At 49.0% G+C, this 20,277-nt stretch overlaps 1 protein-coding gene across 7 annotated transcripts in view; it reads left to right on the forward strand.

The window, feature by feature from the left end:
• LOC144114394 (sushi, von Willebrand factor type A, EGF and pentraxin domain-containing protein 1-like) overlaps positions 1–20,277 on the forward strand; it is a 226,465-nt gene that overhangs the window by 196,581 nt on the left and 9,607 nt on the right. For 5 of the 7 annotated variants that reach the window (XM_077648114.1, XM_077648117.1, XM_077648115.1 and 2 more), the window contains 2 exons: positions 3,829–4,536; positions 15,907–16,098. In XM_077648114.1, coding sequence (XP_077504240.1) covers positions 3,829–4,536; positions 15,907–16,098 — 900 coding nt within the window. The remainder of the gene's footprint in view (positions 1–3,828; positions 4,537–15,906; positions 16,099–20,277) is intronic. The other 2 variants (XM_077648119.1, XM_077648121.1) reach the window with 2 other exon arrangements.

The raw sequence follows: 20,277 nt of genomic DNA on the forward strand, positions 1-20,277 counted from the left end.
TAAATATTGGATCAACACTGTTTCCACTTCGAGTTATTGATCAATTCTCTCTCGCCCAAGTATATGCAGCAGTGCGCGTTAGCTGAGTTTGTAGAGCGATGCTTAGGTGAAGCGATGGTCCCGGATTCGGATCCCGGGCCAAGACGACTTTTTCTTTAAAAGTACGAAGTTTCTGCGGAATGTGTATTGCTTTCCTCTGTAGCCGTACGGCTGCGCTTGAGTGGACGCCAATCAGTAATTTCTCCCATATTACAAATCTCCACGTTGGGGGATCCTTCTAAGCATTGGACTTGTAATGAAAATATGGGGACATTTAGACTCCACCTGTAAGGGTGTGTTGCGCAGACGCAGATATTTTTTCCTCTTTCACAATCATTACGTGAAAGACTACACGACGTGCATATAGACGCTTTACAGCGCCGTATCATGGGGGTTGCCATCTTTGGTCACGTGAGCACGCCGCCATTGCACGCCTCCTGACTGCTCCGAGCGCGCCTCGTCGCGACGGCTGCCGCGTCTGATGGTTCGGTTCCAACAGGCTGTGTTTCGGCTGATACGGTTGTAAAATAGTGGGAAGGAGACAGTATGGTTTGGCCAAAGATTCTAAGGACACGTGAGAACTCTAATTTGATCTCTTGTGGCCTTGAAAACGGTGTCCGGTTTCATAGCCAGCCAATGGATGGATTTCCTGATACTTGTCTTTGCGTCCGCAGAAGGCTTTGCTGAATGTTTTTTTATTGTTATCTTAAACGGCAAGGTTTAATGCTTCTGCGGCAGCGCAGGTCGTTGTAGTATTCTGTACATGCACGCAGACACCGCTCTAAAACGCTCGCATGCACATCGTACGCATTTGTTTGCAACCTGTTAACGGTGCTTAGGAAACCGAAAATATTTTCTATTGGTTTGTTAAGCACACAAAGGTGACAAAAATAAATAGACACACAAATGTTAACTACCATGTATAGCAGTACCATTCATCAAGCAGCCTTCACAATCTGGCGCGCAATTGTTTCGAAGGATTCCGCGATATAATTGTTATAACGCGCACAGCAACGCATTCACACTACACGAAGTTCATAATTATGTCAGTCTCACATATGAAATTGCGGTACGCTCCACTCTCGATATGCGGACATGAAAATGCTCGAGGTCTCGTTGGTGGTAAGTAATCAGCTTCTCTCTGAGCGCTGGCCTGCGGGGTAACTTTTAGTGGCTGTCTCGCATGGACCGCGAGGAAGTGGCAATCATCCAGCCCAGCAGCCGTAACGCAAATGCTGTATTCCGAATCTGGTCCACGAAAAGCGCTCTACTTGGAGCGAAGTTCAAGAGTAGCACCAAGACGGCATACAATACACGGACGGTAAGCGTTGTCCGTTCGTACGGCTGTGCAGCGCACGATCTACAGTAGCGGCATGTAGGAGCATAAGTCGTCCTTCTTTTCCGTACCTGATCTGGCCTCCGGCGCTGCTGTTACTACAATTGCCGAACACCTTAACTTACGAGCAATGGGGCCTCACTACACACGTAGGCGCAACTGCACAGCAACTGAAAGCACGAAGTGACGGTTTCGGTGGCGGAACACTTTGATCATGAAGCAATGTTGCGCACTTACCCTCGCAGATTTTCCAAGATCGTAACCTTTCTTTCTATATTGGCCATCTAGCACTGGCGGACGTGTTTGTCGCGTTCGCCCGTTCGGAAATGATGCATGGCAAACGGGCGCGAACAGGGGCAGTACTTCCTTGTGCAGTTCGGTTCCGTGAGGCTCGCAAACGATCGCATCCTGCACCTTTAACTCTCTGTCGCAATTCTTGCAATCCACAATAAAGCACGTATTTCCTCTGCCTTTCCCCATCTTCGCAGAAAGAACACTTCGGCAGCCACCCGCGATATTTCCATTACTGCATCGAGGCGTACACTCCGGCGACTTACGAGGTCCGTAATGGCGCCGTGTTCCGAGCGCGTCTGTGGCGCCATCTGGTCTCAAACGGAAGAACTGCGCGCTGTAAACGGTCTATAGATGCCCGCTTTAACCAAGTCGTACGAACGTGCCCGCGTGGCCTAACGGTATAGCGTGTCTCACTGCCAACCCAAAGGTCAGGGGGTACAGAGGTGGGTCGGCTGAGTAGCAGGCTGAGAGGCGACGCTGGTAACGTGAGTCGTGTCTACTACGTGTTATTTATATGAGGGCAAGGAGGAAGACGGCGGCCGACGGCCCGTGCGCTTTGCGCGTTGCTCGCGGTTGCTCCGATCGCTGAAGATCCGATGCGTCACTGGTGTGGCTGGCGCCTCTTTTAACAGTCACCTTTCGACCAATCGGGATTTTTCGGTGACAACGACGGCAACGCCGACGCCGGCTTTGCCGTGGAAACAGGCCTTCCGCGTGCAGGGATTTACTCTGGTCATCCCGTGGCGTGACGGAAAAAGTGCAGCACACAGGCATTCACAAACGGCGCCGCTTTTCACTCTCAGGTCCTTCGTCGGCCGAAGTGGGGAAGCAGCACGCGACCGCGAAGTTCCCACTGGGCGTCGGTTTTGGGGTTCACTTCGCTGCCCCATCAAAAAGAGGCGGTTAAGCCGTGTGTGGCGTGCATGTGTGCAATGACGGAAAGCCAACTTGAATGGACACTGAGAACAACACCATGCAATTATTTTTACCAGTAAAAAAAAATGAATGGATTATGTGCCTCTTTCTGGCTATGCATTTGTCCGGGAGCAAAAGACACATTTATCGCCGACAAAATTGTATTTAAAATTGCTCCCGCCAGTCGATTCAAACTTCGGACGTCCTTAACTAAGAGAACCGGTTGCCACCGATTTGACGGGAGTGGCGGGTGAGTGCAGCCTCTGTGATCCGCGTGAAAAAAATGAGTGTGTACAAAATTCGGTGAGCGTTATGAAGACGCAGTGAGCGTAACGAAAATAGACGCGCGCGTGCGGCAGCTGCTGTGCGCAGATGATCCTCGAGCTCTGAAAAGCGCGCCTCACTTCTTCCTCAGGCTATCCTTTTTTGTTGGCTTCATCGACAGGATCATTCTTGCGGGCTTGCGCCAGTACCGGTTAGTTTTTTCACTCGCGTCGAACTATATCCCAGCTACCCGGTTCCCATTCTGCAGCTCATATTCAACGGCACGTAACTTCAGTTCTGCTCGGTAGTTTCGCCTCGCTGCTGGTGTCACGTTGAAAACAACGCACGACGCACGAAACGGCATGAAAATAGGACGCAGAAATCAAAACTTTAGAGAATATGACTCTACTGGATCCGGCAGCGGAGCGCGACTGTTGCGAGACTATTGTCATTTTCCCCGTGGGATAACATTTTAAAAGCACAGTTTAGGATAGCGTGATGCGCGTTCTGCCACGATGAACCGCTTCCGTTTCCTCGGAGCCATCCGCGCATGCGCAGATGGCTCCGAGGAGCACACACCTGGCTGCCACTGCATAGGTGTAGCAGAGTCCCCACTAAAGCGGATCACGGTAGGGGATTGCGCTACACTATAAGCCTTCGAATAACTCGATTCTTTTCCTTTTCGCTTTGGGACGTTAAACCCCCATAAACCATAAACCTTACAGTATTCGGTTTGTTTATCTAATCCAATGGGAGGATATTCAATACTGTATTCAATAATTTCGAATATACTGTATTCAATAATTTCGAATATTCGCAGACCCCACAAATTAATTTTTGCGAAAGCGTGAACAACTGTTTTTGTGCCATTTACGTTTTAATTAAATTTAGTTAGCTAGTTAGTTAGTTAGTTAGTTTGTTTGTTTGTTTTGTTTTGTTTGTTTGTTTGTTTGTTTGTTTGTTTGTTTGTTTGTTTGCAGACTCTCAGTCTACGGAACGTGCGCCAGCTGAAACTCCGCATTCAACCGCCAAAGTTGCCGCCGATCCATCACCTCCACATGTAGTTAACGAAAACGAAGCGCCGAAAACTGAAGGAGAGCATGGAAACAGAGCGACTGATAGTCCTGTTTTGAATCCTCGATATTCTACGCAAGAGCAAATAGGCACACAAAGCGGTGTGAGTAAAGATTTAAATGCTGGTAGCAACAATGGTTCGACGATGGAACCCAAACCAATTCCTGGACAGAGAGCTCGGGCGCCACCGCAGGACGTCAACCAAACATCTCATTCTAAGCGCATGAACTCACAAACTTGTAGGCAAAATACCACTTCAGACAGCTGTACAGATCTTGGAAACAGGAATGGCCCACCAGTGGAAAGCTGTGAAGGTTGTGACGAAGAACCCCCGATAGCCGAAAGTATTACTGCTAATAATGCAAGCGCTACTAGAAAGCGTGACAAAGAAAGCACAAGGGACGCCTCAGGCAGCAGAGCAACTGACCATGAGCACTCAACGGGTGGACCGTGGCAAGACGCAAACACGACTGCGCCGCCAGCACAAGTACCTGGGAAGCTTTCCAATCGCCAGGAGCCACACGAGGAGCAGTACCTCTCTACCTCTACAACGACTACTGTCAAACCTACCATGAGCAGTTCGACTGAAGCCACAATGCCTTTGTCATCCAATGGTAAGTGCGCTCAGCCCTAACCGACGGAAAAAAGCACGCCGTCACACCTGTTTTTCTGAATTCTATGGCAGAATAATACAGCCTGTGTTGTCTGGGGCACGACGTATTTCGCTTTGCTACGCGTGAGCAGTATTCCTTGGTGGCATTTAACACGCTAGAATTCAACATAGCTTATCTGAGATATCGGTTCATTACGATCGTCAAGGATTCGCGAACCGCACAGTATATACTAACGTTTCCGGTTCTCTGCTTTTTATTGCGTATCACACAACTGCCTAGATTGCAGTGGATGAGTATGTCATATTTTTTCTCATCTTGTCGGCAATATACCTTGGGTTTATGGTTGGAATATTTGTCATGCCGCCATAAAGTGAGCTTCCTTTCCTGCTTTTTTAATCCTTTGGGCTTGGTTCGGATTGCACTTCTCGCAGCCGCTGCTCTCTCCTTCCTCAGTATAGAAACATAGACGGCTCGCTGACCACTAACTCTCTCCCAAAAATCGCAACAAATATTTTGCTCTGCTAATTTCAATGGAACAAAACTTGCTAAGGTGACCAGACAGCCATTATCTCAATGCAGAAGAGGTGGGCAACCACATGAGGTCGACCTCAACCTCAAAATGACCTCAAACTCACGTCGTGAGGTGAGGTCGGCGACGGCTCGAAATTTTGTGAGTGAGGTCAACAAATTAGACCTCAACCTCACGCATGAGTTTGAGGTTGAGTGAGGTCGTCATTCAGTGAGATCGAAGTTTTGAGGTCGAGGCTTTTTGCAGTTGCCACGTCTTACTCGGACAAGTTCCGCTTCCGAAGCGGCGTTGCAGCGCATCACCGCAGTGTTCATGCAATGACGCTTGGTGTTCGGTTTCTCCTGTTTGGACAACCGGATGCCACAGTTCCCTCTTAGCTTTTGGTGCTGCGACGTAATGTCCGTCCAGTCCGAGCCTACAGGAAGACGCACCTCTGTGGTCTTCCTGAATGGAGTGCTGCTGTCACAGCACGCCACTCTCCCTCCCCCTTGCCCCGCTGGCGTAGCACCCGTAGCTGCCTGCCGGCCGGCTCAAACTCCCGGGAGCGCGCAAAGCACGTAACTCACGTTGACCCGGAGTAGCTTTGTTTGATGTCGCAAACAAACAAGTTCAGTCCAACAGGCACGCAATAAATTCGTCGCAGCGCGGATGATCCCAAGGAGGACCACTTCGTGTTCATGCTCGTTGCCGGCGCTGACGTCATGGCTCTTGCCTTACAGTCGAATAAAGAGGATCGTGCTGAACATTACAAGCTGACTTAACAGAAACTGTAGTAGTCGGCAGAAGCGAGAGAATGTGATTCAGGCCGTTCCTAACAAGGGACACCTGCTCATTTGATTAAAAAAAGCACGAAGCCAGAAAAACCTGCATAACATCTTCGAAGCTTTTGATCGGTGTCTTCCCCTTTCGAATCTCACACTACTTCTGTATATTCCCGTTCCGTAATGAAAGCAGACGCAAATATAATTTCACTCTTTATTCTTCCGAATAACCTCTCTTCTGTCTCCGGTTCCTTGTTCCTTCTCGGAAATTCGCTTATTATGCGAAACACCACAACACGAGGCGAACGCACCAGCATAATGTGTTACAGCGGCGAAAAATGAAAACTATAATGGATGTATGGTGATGTGGTAGCCTGATTCCTTTGCTTTTTTATGAAGATGTGCGAATAGAACTGATTACATGATCGTGCTGTGCTGCCGAGTCGATGTTTCAATCGTTCTAATATGACACTGTTGTTCACTTCTGTTTTTAATGTGCGATTTTTTTTTGTATCGTTCTAATCATCTCTATTTTTTCTCTGTATGGGATCAGTCAGGTTGAGACGCCTGCCTTGCAGACGACCAGGCACTACACGTTATCTTTCCTTTAACTATTTTGCACAGACCTATCGTTCACCTTAAACGGCTTCGCAGAATGCTCGCGCGGTGCTCGTCGGTAAAAAAACGTCGAGGATGCTGGCGTACCATTGATTAGTTCAGTTTTGAAGGAAAACAAGGGATTGACTTAAAGCAGCTTGTCTTAGACTGGTTGACGAAATGTACCCAGAATCTCTTGAGGCGCATGAGTATTTTGGTGGTTTTTTTCCCCTCGGTGTCGGGGGGGGGGGGGGGGCTCGGAAAAAGATTTCGCTGCGGGGAAATTTGAGAGGAGAGCCATGGTGCTCTTTACAGAGAGAGCGGTGTTCATGCTGCCCACTCTAGACCAGTTGTTTTTGACCCGTGTGATTTTAATAGTTGGCACAGTGTTCGAAGACGTAATTTAGCCCTTTCTTGCAAAATGTCGCGGGATCACCGAGTCATCGGAGAATTCCCAGGATTTCGAAACCATTACCATCGCCGCCTGCAGGGAAGTGGCGGAAACGGGGGAGGGTCTTGACCTCCCAGGAACGTCAACACCATCATCATTAATTATTAGCTGCGGGTATTCTTATTTTCCCGAACAATAATTTTCGTCGGTTGCTGGGTAATGTACATTATTTAATCAATATTCTGGCAACTTTAAATTTGCTAGCAGTATATCACACTTCCCTGGGCTCATAAGAATACACTGTTAACATCACCATCATCGCCATCATCTCGAGAGCCATATGCGTCACATATGCGTGATGCGCATATGTGTAGTAACGTGGGATTCATATCGATCTTGCAAGGGGGGTGGAAGCGGGGTGGATGGGGGCCTCGTATGACGAAAATTACATCGTTGTCACGTGAGTAAGCGTGATGTCATATTACAGCGTCGTCACGTGAATAGGTTTATGGCACATTATATCGCTGTCACGTGACCTGGTATGACGTCACATTCATATGATGTCGTCACGAATTATACTAATTAGCCTTAGCGTTACCTAATTATATTAATTAGCATGGACTAATTATGTGACGTCATAATCTTCGTCGCGTGACTCGTCGGCTCGTGACGTCACATTGTGCCGTTTCTTGCGGACACTTTTTTGCGTATATGACCTTGAAAGTGAGCCATCTAATGTTTTCGCATTATTAAAAGAAGCTGCTCGCGTCTACACAGACATAAATACAACGTGCCTCTGTTGGTGCACTGCAGTCGCAGGTTGTTAAGTGTTTTCGAAGGCAACATACAGAGGCATGAAAAGAGCATTCTCGCTATTCCGGGTAGAGCTAGAAAATCGAAATATACTGATATGCGTCTGTATAACCGTCGCACTGGAAAGTACATCGACGACCAGTTTCTTTATATTCGGTAACTATTCTCACGCCTGAAAAGGGTACCGTGAATACGTCCCCCCCCCCCTCCACTCCTACCAATTTCTGGTAGATGGTGTAGAAGGTCCGTGTTTGTCAATTGCCAGTTCGTGCGTAAATGAGCTTGAGGCTTCCAATGCGAACAAGTATACACAAAGCAGGTTGCCAAATATTGACACATATGAAGTACTCACCGACGTACTGGGGGTAACCGCGTATGGGACACCCCTGCCCGCAGGCCATATACTCTCTGAGGGTTCATCCCGGATTATAAGCTTCTCCTTTTGCGTGCACATCAATAGTGTCTGTACACACCTTATTAAATAATACCATAATTATTTTGGCTTTCCTGTCTCACTCACAAGAATTGTTTTTAACTGAAAAACTTCTTAATCGCATTTCCTTTTGTTTTCGTTTGCTTTCTGAGGTCGAGCAGCCGACCTCAACCTCACAATTTGAGGTTGAGGTGATGTTGAGTGAGGTCAGCAGTGGCCTCAGGAAAAGTGAGGTGAGGGCGTTTAAGGAGACCTCAACCTCATCAGTTGAGGTTGAGGTTGAGTGAGGTCGACAAATTCTTTTTGAGGTTGAGGTGAGGTCCAGATTTTGAGGTCAAATGCCCACCTCTGGAATGCAGGAAACGTGGTAGTGGTGGTGGAAACATTTATTGCCAAAACAAATGGGGGCAAAACCCCTTAACATGGCATGAGGCAACCCTTAGGGAGCTGCCCTTACAGGGCAAAGGACAGCCCTTGGAGGGCTATCCGCTTCAGGGCGTCGGTAATTATCCAGCGCTGGTCAACAGCAGCGGAGCTGGCCAGGAGAGTCTCCCAGTATGACTCCGCCGTGGTTGGGGATGGAGGGTGTGGGAGTGTAGGACTTGAGAGGAGGACGTGAAGAAAGTCTCCCGGTTTCCCGCAGAGCTTACAGGAAGCGAAGAACTGATCGGGGTAGCAGGCATGAAGGAGAATAGGGTAGGGAGCAGTTGGGTTCCGGAGTCGGCGGCAGTGGGAGGCCTGGGTTAAGGTTAGGGAGGGAGTCGGCGGTGCGTAAACTCGCCGGCTATCTCGGTAGCAGGTAAGAATAACTTTGAGCGTAAGCAGACGCTCCTGGGATGGCGGAGGAGGTCCAACTCCGGCCCGGAAAGTGAGACCTCGGGCGAGGGAGTGGACCTCCTCGTTACCCGAGAGCCTGCGTGTGCGGGGGTCCAGATAAGGGTTACGGGCTGGGTGGGGTGCCAGAAGCGTAGAAGCCGAGCCGCGATGCGGGATATCAGGCCTGTGACGAAATTGGATAGGGCGGATTTTGAGTCGGAGAGAATTTTGGTGGCAGAGGTGGAGATGAGAGCGAGTGCAATTGCCGCTTCCTCTGCAATTTCCGATTAGTCTGTGGCGACGGATCCTGATGCGATTAATCGGGCCTAATTATTAGCGACGACGAGAACCATGCGGGAGCCCGACGAGTATGCTGCCGCGTCCACGTAGGCTACCTCGGAACTGTTACCATAGAGCTTGTGCAGGGCTTTGGCGCGGGCTGCCCTGCGTTCTCCATCGTGCTCGGAGTGCATGTTCTTACGGTTTAGAAGAATGATGAGACGGGAGGGTAGGTCTGGAGGTAGGGGAACCCCCTCGGTAGGATGGGTGATCGGGACGATGCCTAGCTGACAAAGTAGAGTGCGGCCTGCCGCGGTACTCGACAGTCGAGTCAACTGTGCTGTTAGGGTGGCTTCTGTCAGCTCCTCAAACGTGTTGTGGGTACCGAGGTTGAGGAGCCGGGCAGTAGTGGTGCTGGGGGTAGGCGGAGGGCGACCTTCGTGCAGCTCCTGAGGAGCGCGTTGATGTGGTCCCGCTCCTTCTGCTTTAGAGGGAGGTAGGGGAATAAGTAGGCTTGGGTGAGGCGGAGAGTTCCGCTTTCGCAGACCCGTGGCCAAGTTCGCCACGCACTGAATGAGACGGGTGGCTTGCTGGGCTTGGGTCTGGAGAGTTTGGATAACGTTGCCATGCGCGCCGTGGGAGTGAAGGACGAGGCCCAGGATGCGAATCTTGGAGACCAGGGGAATGGGGTGGTTCCCTAGAGTGAGTGAAATGGGAGGGTTGGCGGGGTCGTATGGCCTGGGACTATAGAAGAATAGTTCTGATTTAGAAGGGGAGCAGACTAGGCCGCGCGCGCGAGCGTATGAGTCGATGATGCTGAGGGCCGACTGTAGGTTGTGTTCTATGTCGGCATCACGGCCTCGATTAACCCGGACAGTGATGTCGTCAGCATAGAGGCTGAAATATATGTCGGGTATTTGGGCGAGTTGGTGGGGGAGTTGGAGAAGGAAAGAGGACAGGAGACAGTACAGCACCCTGAGGAGTTCCCCGTGCTCCCAATGAGACACCGGACAGCCGGCGGTCGCCCATAGTGAGTGTGGCTGTGCGTTCGGAGAGGAAATCGCGGAAGTAATTGTACATCCCCGGGCCTACGCCTAGGGCGTGGAGGCCTTCTAGGATGGCTGCGTGGGTAACGTTGTCGAATGCTTTTGTTAGGTCGACGCCGAGGATAGCATTGGTGTCGCCCGCGGGGGAGCCAAGGATGTGTTGCTTGTGTTGTAGAACGACGTCCTGGGTGGATAAACCCAGGCGGAAATCAAACATGCACGAAGGCATAAGGTTGTTGTTCTCCAAATACCGGCTCGGCCGGGTCTGGAGGACGTGCTCCATGAGCTTGCCCACACACGACGTAAGAGAGATGGAACGGAGGTTAGCGGGGAGAAGTGGTTTGCCGGATTTGGGAATAAAGACTTACGTAGCGTCTTTGCACTGAGGTTGGAGGGCGCCGCGCAGCAAGCATTCGTTGACGTAGTCTGTTAGGGCTTTGACGGAGGAAGAATCGAGGTTGCGGAGTGCCTTGTTTAGCACTCCGTCGGGGCCAGGCGCTGAGGACACGTTGAGGCGTTGAAGTTCTGCCCTCAATTCCGCCTCGGGGATGGGTTGGTCGACAAGGTCGTTGGGGGAGCCTGTGTAGTCAGCGTAGTCTGCGGTGGGATATGCGGGGAAGTTGAGATCACGAAGCTCCTCGAGGAGTTCCTGCAGGGAGGCCTCGGATGTGTTTATGAGCTTCATGAGGTTGTGTTTCTGGTGTGTCTTAGACTGAGTCGATTCAATGCGGTGGCAGATTAGGATCCAAGTCTGGAGCAGGCTCATGTTGCCGTCCAGCCTGTTACAGGGGGATTCCCAATTTTGGCGAGACAGAGTTGCAGCATGCGTCTCAATATTCTTGTTGAGCCGGGCCAGCCGGCGTCTGAGTATTCTATTCCAGCGCTGACGCCGCCACCTCCGTTCGAGACCCGCCTTGGCCTCCCATAGGTACAGGAGATGGGAATCCATCGTGTCTGCAGTGCAGTCCTCTGGGAGTTGGCAAGTCACGGCACGGACGTCACGCTGGAGTTGGTCGCACCAAGTAGCTATGCCTAAGATAGTGTGTAGAGTGTGAGCTGCTCGGGAGGTGCGCAACGAGTCCCACTTCGCGATGGTAGTATCACGAGAGGGTCTACGTGTTGGGCCTGCTTGCAGGAGAATCTCGATAATGTAGTGATCACTACCCAAATTCTCCTGGGTGTTACACCACGCAGCGTGAAGGAGGCGGTGGGTGAAGGTGAGGTCAGGAGTAGTGTGTGCGCAGACGCTGTTTCCTGTGCGAGTAGGGGTGGTGGGGTCTGTGAGGAGGGAGAAGCCGGCTTGCTGAGCTGCGAGCCATACCCTGTGCACCTTGGAGGTGTCGGCTGTGTAGCCCCAGGCCGTGTGCGGGGTATTGAAGTCCCCTACAATCAGGAGCGGGTATTTGTGTGCGGCTCGCTTGGCAAGCTTGAATGGTCGGTCGAAGTTGTGCTGCAGGCACTTCAAGTGGCTGTATATGTTGAGGATGAAGAGACTAGTGTCTCGAGTGCGCTGCGACACGAGTTCGATGAGGAGATGATCTATTTCGGGGACGTCTAAGGGGTGGGATATAGTAGTGAGCGCACGGCGTACAAGAAATGCAATCCGAGGGGGTATAGGAGAAAACGGGACGATGGGTACGTAGTTGGTTAGGGTGAGGGGATTATAGGACTCTTGCAGCGCGAGCACGTCGGGGCCGTCTGCCCGAGCTAGGAACTGGTGAAGCAGCCCCCGCTTGGAATCAAAGCCTCGACAGTTCCACTGCCAGATGGTGAGGCTAGTGCGTGGTCTCGCCATCACTGAAGCTGTCGTTTGCCGTGGAGGAGTTGGAGACGGAGTGGAGCCGGGCTTTCTTTTTAGGCCGCACGGCAGCACAGGCTGTCGCGTGGCGAGCCTCTTGCTCCTTAAATCGCTCGTCAATTTGGCGAGCAAATTCGTCTAGACAGGTAGTGAGGTTGGCGAATTGAATTGTGAAGGCCTGGATGGCCGTCTGCACCGCCGCCTGAATTCTCGCCTCCATGAGTTGTTCGCAATTGGGAGGCATGGCTGGCGTTCCCTTGGTCGGGGTTGGTGTGGTCAGGGAGGTAGTGAATGTTGCGGCCCGATTCTTAGCCGGCGGTTCGCGAGTAGGGAGAGGTGGCGGTGGAAGAGTGGGGGTAGGAGCGGCCGGGGTCGCTGGTGCCGGGGTAGGGGTTTGGGCCTGCTGGTGGGCATGCAGCTGTGCCAGGAAACGTGGTACTGGATCGCTCTATGCACACTGCAAATCCGTGGCACTTCCGCACATATATCCGTGCTGCTTCGGGGTCGTACGCGCGTTCTGCTTGAACCATGTGTAGAGCAGCTTCCGTTGAAGTTACCATTCATGTAGTCATTGAGGAATCAAGGGGTAAAAAGACCTCATGCAAAAACACTGGAATATATATATAACTCCTGCACAGCCACCAAAGTCGTCCATAAAGTAGCGATAAAAACCCAGTAAGGAATGGTACACATGACGGAAGCCAACAGCCACCGAAACCAAAGAGCATAGGAGACGTATTTTTTTTCATTTGTAGTATTTCATCAGTCGGAGATTAATCAAAGCATGAGAAAAAAACAACTAGATACCGCAGGTGGAATCCGAACCCACGACCTTCGAATTTCGCGTCCGGTGCTCTACCAACTGAGCTACGGCAACGACGGTCCAATCTGCTGCTTTCGGGGGTTTATGTGTAGTATAAGCGAACCTTGAGAGTGTTCACCAGCGCCACGCTCGTCCATAGCGGCGGACGTAGTACGTCCTGCATTACTGCGAGTGCCACGTAGAAACATGGTCGGTGGCTGTTGGCTTCCGTCATGTATGCCATAACGAGCACCTATTTTCCCTTCACTTGTACGCTCAATAAAGAATGGTGCCAGGCAGGGAGACACAATCTCGACAATTCTATTCACCGCTTGTTTGCAGAAGCTATTCAGATGCCTGGATGGAGAGCAATTGGTGATAAGAGTTAATGAAAAATACCTTAGTAATCTGCGATTCGGTCCTGACATTGCCTTGCTATGTCACTAAGGAGTTGAACTGCAAAGCATGATCAATGACCCAGACAAGCAGAGCAGAACGGTCGGTCTAACAGTTTATATGCAGAAAACCAAAGTAATGTTCAACATTCTCGGAAGGAAAGCGCAGTTTAGAATTGGTAGCTAGTGGCTGTAAGTGGTAAGGGAATACGTCTCCTTAGGGCAGGCAGCGACCGCTGATCCGGATCTCGATAGTGAAATAACCAGAAGAGTAAGAATGGGGTGGAGCGCATTGGGAAGGTTCTCCTCAGATCATGAATGGCAGTTGACTAATATCCATAAAGAGAAAAGTATACTATAACAGCTGTACCTTACGGTACTCACCTATGTGGCAGCTGCGTGGACGCTAACCAAAAGGGTTCAACTTAAGTTATGGAGAATGCAGCGAGCTATGTAAAGTATAATGATATGTGTAACGTTAAGAGACCGGAAGCGCGCGGAGTGAGTGAGGAAACAAACGCGGGTTGATGATATCCTAGTCGAAATCAAGAGGAAGAATTGGGCTTGGGCAGGGCAACCGCTGGCCATCAAGGGTAACGGAGTGGATTCCAACAGAAGGCAGGCGCAGCAGGGGGCGGCAGAAGGTTAGGTGGCGGATGAGATTAAGAAGTTTGCAGAGATAGGCGGCCGCAGTTGGCACAGGTCTGGGTTAATTGGAGGGGTAAAAGAGAGGTCTTTGCCCTGCAATGGGCGCAGTCAGGCTGATTATCATGATTAATACAATACAAGAACAAAGCTGGACATTTCTATTAGCTGTCGCGTCGTTACGGTGTACAGCGCATCCTGCAAACTGTAGTGTATTCATTTTTTATCCTGCAAATTGCTTATTATTAGCAGATTTTCTTTCGTTACCCTATTGAAAAATGTGCACAGGTTTGAATAGGAGACAAATATGATTATGGCACATTTCGTTTAACATTATAGGATGAAGCTTCCAAACCGATTCAGCCTTTGAGTGACTCCTTAGTGGAGGGCTCCGTATAACTACTATTACCCGGGGTTAATTACCGTGCACTTACATCACACAGTACATGCAAGTCGTGGTTTCGAACCCGCCCACTACGGTATCACTTCGATGGAGGGAAAATAGTGAAAATTTAGCGTACTGTGCATTGTTAGTGCCCGTTAAGAACCCCCAGGTGGTCGAAATTATCCGGAGCCCTCCACTACGGCGTCCCTCATAGAGTGAGCCGCTTTGGGACGTCCATCCTATAAAGCCAAACCAAATGTGCCATAATCCTATTTGCTGACCCGTTCAAACCTATATACATTTTCAGTAGGGTAGAGCGAGAGAGAATAAACATTTATTATGTAAAAGGAGACCGGAGCGGATTGTGGGCGGGGTCCTCAGTCCAGGACTCCAGTAGCGTCCGCCAACGCTTTAGCAATGACGACTAGTGCCCTCTGGTCTTCCAGGGTGCCACTGGCCAGCGTCGCCTACCATTGCTCCAAAGATGTGCTTATAGTTTAAAAGGCAGAATTGTAGGGCATCATAAGAAGCATGGATTGGCGTAATAGCTGAAAATATATCGTAATTCTGAACTTGCACTTCTTTATTTAAAAAACTTGCACGCCCTGCCAAAGGCGCATAAAACTATTCAGTGATGCGAAATCAAGCTCTCTAGTGAGCGCTGGTACCTACACCATGGCTGTGACTGTGGCTGCGTCAACATGGTGCGCTTATACAAAGGCACAACCAATGCCAAGTGCAGGAGTCTAAATTGATTCCGGTACTACGTAAACCTTGCATTCCTGCTTTGTAAAGTCTTGTAAATAAAACTGCCTTTGCGAAAACGAAAACAGCCCCACTGGTGGCTTTCTTGGATGTTCTCCTGATTTCCAGCTGTAATATTTTCGCCTGTTTTCAGCGACTCAAATGGACATCGTTCCATCTAACCTTTTCGTTAAATATGTGCATTCGTAAAAAAAGCAATCCTACTTGAACGAAGCGACTGTCAACAAGGGTGAGGCTATATTTTTCTATCATTTATAACACCTCGTCTATATCCTGTCCTGTGAATTGCAATAAGCAATGAGTAAATTACTCTTTCTTTCCGCCACCATGGTGGCTCAGTGGTCATGGTGCTCGGTTACTGACCCGAAAGATGCTAGTCCGATCCCGGCCGCAGCGGTCGCATTTCGATGGAGGCTGAATGCTAGAGACCCGTATATTGTGGAACTTCAGTGCATGCTAAGGAACCCCAGGTGGTATAAATTATCAGCAGCCCTCTACTACAGCGTCCCTCATAGCGTGAGTCGCTTTCAAATCAAATCAACCAGGGTACCGCCCTGGAACCGGAACCAACCGAGGATCGGAACCGCACCAGTATTTTGCCCGGAATCGGAATGGAACCAAACCCGTCTTTCTCCGCAATCTTGGAAAAAAGAACGTCTTTTTTTTTCTATTTTCACCGCGACGGCCAAAGAGCGCCTGGCAGAGCCAGCGCCTGATAGCGCAGTGATGCCTGGCCACGTCTCACAACAAAAATAGTGTTGTCTCTGCACTCAGTGGCGGCGCATGCGGGACGCTACTGCGGGTGCCAAGTCAGTCAGAAGGTCTAAAGACTGCGCCGGTCACCTGCGCTAGGGCGAGGAAAGTTGAGGCTACACGTTTGTAGGTTTTCTGAGCAGAGTCTTCGCTTTTTTTCAGAAAAGTACTGCTTGGGGAAAAAGTTTTTTGAAATCGCCCCTCCTGGGCTAGTCATTGCTCTGAACGAGACTCAAGTACCGGAAAACAGCACCTTCTGGGCGTTCTGCGACGACGGCTTTACCTTGGTGGGAAATGTGACCGCCGTAAGCTGCCTCCACGACGGCACTTGGAGCCTTCCGCCGAACATTACATGTAAGTCACTGCAGCTGTTTTTTGCGCAATATGCCACTTACGCTGCCGCTTATGCTCATGGTTTACCGCGCAGTGCCCGCATCCGGGTAGAGGAAGTAAAACTTCATTCAAAATTGTTCAGGTTTACACAGTCTTAATCCTTTCTCTGCGTTTTAAGCCTCCAGGTCCGCTTGTCAAGAAGGAAGTCGAGTTCGGCACAGATGGCTAAATGTCACTGAAGTTTTGGTTTGCTATCATCGCCGTCATGATCAGCTGCATCACGTCCAATGCGTGATAGCGCCTCTACCAGTCATCTCCAATTATCTGTTACCTACGCTAAACACAGTCATTCTATCTCAGCCAGCTTCCTCACCTTATCTCAATACCCGGATTTCGGCCGCCCTCGAAAATGTTTTGCTTTCCATGAATCCATTTTTTTACCCTCACAATCGATCTGTTATGTCCTGTCTCCGCCACTTTTTGTTCGCCTTGATTCCAGCTAGGATATCATGAATTGGAGTTGTGCCCCTTATCCACGTTGCTGTTTCTACTTCTCAAGCCTACACATATTATTTTTGTTTCCATAGCACGGTGTGGTGCCCCAGTTTATATTTTAAGACCTTCTCGGGGAACTAACCTATCCCGTTCTGATGCTACTCGTATCAGCAATCGCTTATACCTTGTATAAACGGACAGTGAGTTAATCGGAATATAATTTTTCAAGATTTTGGTGCCTCCTATCTTGTGGATTATCTATGTGTTAGCAATCTTCTATGGTTCTGGTACTCTTCAAAAGTTAAGAGACATCGTTCGCACTAGGCTGCGAGCTTTTTTTGTTTTATCGCACCGCCTCCGGTGTCCTTCAACAGATCTGCTGTTACTTCGTTTTGACGTGCCGTTTTTCAACTCTCATAGCTTTTATGGCTTTCTTTACTTTCTGTCGTTACCACTGGAATTTCTATTTACTCTACGCCACTACTTTCACCCATCGTGACATGGATATGTCGGTTGTCTACAAAATAGTTTGACTATATTTTACCCAGAAGTGCCAACGGCATTAGCCACGTTGGCACGTATGACGCACTGTCTTTCCTAAAGCAACCAGGCAACAGGGTTTGTTTCTTAGCCATATGGTGGAGCACGCATGGAACCTCTTAAGCTATATATCTGTCTCAAGTAAGCAGTAACCATTTCCTGCACCTTTCAAGACCGTTTGCTCTTCAGGGGGGCTGTAGGTGCTCCACCATACGGCTGGAATTCAAAGCGTTGTGTAGCATACTTTTGGCAAAGACGGCCCATGTGGTTTCCCTCCGTGCCTGATTCCTGTTTACTGCTCTCATGCTTCTTCCGTAATCTAGTGTTCGCCCATGCTTCAGTGCCCTTTACTTTAGTACGTGAATACTTCAGTGCTTATAGTTTATACTTTAGTGCCCGCCCGTATTATTCTTTCTTATGCAGGCAACCTTAAAGGGCCACAGAAAGGGGTGTTTGAGCTTGGCTTTAAAATGCTTGCACTATGTAGAGTACAGGCCACCGAGCGTAAATGCCGCGCACGAGACCTCAGAAGCGGGCGCGGGAAATTTACAAAACATTTTTAAAAATTCCCGCTTTCGCACCTCGCGGTGACGCGCGGTGCCGGGCTTTCACACGGAAACCTGGCAGACGACGTCATGTCTTACAAATGACGTCAGCAGCGGGGGGTTATCATTGGTTCACAGCGCCAAACTCTTCCAGACGTCACGCGCTACTGCGGCCGTGGCCACTCCGCGCGCGCCGCAGCCGGCGGAGGTAGGAGAGGGGCCGAGTGCGTGGGGCCGGCGGAGGAGCACCGCCGTTTTGGCGTGCGAGAGGAGAGGAAAAGGCGCGAGGACGCAGAAGTTCAAATTTTGTCTGCATATAACTCAGCTTCCACAAAACGCATTAAAATATCACATTTTTTTTAGACCCCCTTTCTGGGTCCCTTTATGCTCATAGGAAAATTTTGACAGTACCGCTAGCCCTATTTTATTTGCGCGACTTGAGCCTTCCATGCTCTAGCAATTTTTAATGGGATCATTTGCTTCTTGCTAGAGCTTGCCAGCATCCTCCCTAGCTACCATACCTCTTGCTTCAATTACACTCTCGATGATTATAATGGTTGTGATTTATTGCCTCTTCCTTGTGGTCTTACTCCACGTCACAAGCGGAATATCTGTACGTAGCTGAAAAAACGTTACCAGTTTCATCGGGAGTTTCTCGGGGAAGTGTATTAGGGCCTATTCTTTTCCTAGTATACGTTAACGACATTACTACTGAAATTCATCCTGATGTCAACATCCGCCTGTTTACAGATTATTGGCGTATTTATAAGCACATAACATGCGAAAATGATAAAAAATTATCAAAACGCCTATTGACCAGTTTGAGAAAAATTAATGAATGGTGTGTGAAGTCGGGTATAACGTTAAACTCCAAAAAATAGTGATGCTTCGTGTCACAAAGAAAAAAGGTCCCTATCTCTTTTCATGCCAAGTTAATAGCAGCCCTGCAAAGAAAGTTAACGAATACAAATACCTGGGGATTACACTTAATAACATCCTTTCTTAATCTACACATATTAGTAACATTTGTGCTTCTGCTACACGCAGACTTGGCTTTCTGCGACATGAGTTAAAACAGGCACCCTCGAAATAAATACTCCAAGCCTATAAACATTTATATTACAAAAACTCAAGTACGCTTCAGTGGTATGGGATTTCTTCTGCATAAAAGACAAGAAAATGCTGGAAATGGTTCAAAGACGCGCAGTTAGTTTAGTATTTAATAAATATGAGACTACGCATTCTATATCAGAGGTCCTCGCAGACAATAACGTCCAAACTCTTGAAATCAGAAGGAAAATTGCGGGACTTAAGTTCTTATTTGCCATTTACACAAAGCGCCAAAATCTTAACTCAAACACTTACATCATGCCGTTTCCATCGCGTTGATCCAGGCATAGTCACGTCTCACGTCCGCAATTTGCTCCCATATGCCACGCCCACAAATTTGTTCAAGTCTTCATTCTTTCCACGAACAATAACCGAGTGTAATGATCTGCATCCAACAGTTTTTTCTTCGGAAAATTATGAGTGTGCTTTAACCACTGTGTTTCAATCTTGATGCATGCTTTAGGTTTCTTTGTGATACAACTGTGATTATTTTGCGCAAGCACAGTTCCGTGTTCAACTTTTTACTGTGTTTATCGTTTTTGTTCGTAACCGTTTGTTACGAATGTATAATGTTATCATAATTTTACACTTTTGATGTGTTTTTGGTGCCTTTGATAAACCGTTGTGCATGCCATTTTTTTAGTGCCTGCTTCTCTTGAACCAAGCTCACGTTTCAGGTATGCTTCTGAAAGCACTTCTATAATAAAATTTGTATCTGTATGCTCCCACCTGCTTGGTCTTCTGAGACTGCAGTATCTCCCAAATAAATAAATAAATAAGATAAAAGCATTCATTACAGCGATGGCTCATCCAAACTTCGGCATTCGGCTACGAGAGCGAGCGGAATCGGCCGCTGCGGCAGAAATTGCGCCGAAATACCCAGCGGGAAGTACGATCGGACCAGGACCGATCGGCCAATAGGACAGGAAGGAGCGATCTGCGTTCCCGCGGTGACATCCATGGCAGCGCCCATTGAAGCACGACCCCTAGCTTTTGACTGTATTTTTAAGCGATATTTATTGCCTCAGGGCATAAAAGTGAGCTGAATTCATCGATACTGCCATTTTGAGTACGTTGATTGGCGGTAACTGGGGCATAGGACTTTCGTTTTCTTTCACCTCGCCTGTAACAAAACGTGTAGCGATAATTTTTTATTTATAAATTTTATTTTTTATTCACAGTGACAATTCCGGCGCTTCTAGCCTGAACAAGAGTGTCAGTTTGTTGACAACGATGGCTGCCATTCCGAAAACCAGTAGCTGCAAAAAAGCTGAGCTTATCGCTGCGTCTCTGTTTGCATAGTTTAGTTTAGTTTACGGGGTTTAACGTCCCAAAAATTCAGTCAATGAGGGACGCCGTAGTAGAGGACTCTGGATAATTTGGACCACCTGGGGCTCCTTAACGTGCACTGAAATCGCACAATACGTAGGGTTCTAGTATTTCGCCTCCATCGAAATGCGACCGCCACGGCCGGGATTGAGCCCGCGTCTTCCACGTCAGCAGCCGAGAC

The sequence above is a fragment of the Amblyomma americanum genome, chromosome 1 (assembly GCF_052857255.1).
Source record: "Amblyomma americanum isolate KBUSLIRL-KWMA chromosome 1, ASM5285725v1, whole genome shotgun sequence".
Lineage (NCBI taxonomy): Eukaryota > Metazoa > Arthropoda > Arachnida > Ixodida > Ixodidae > Amblyomma > Amblyomma americanum.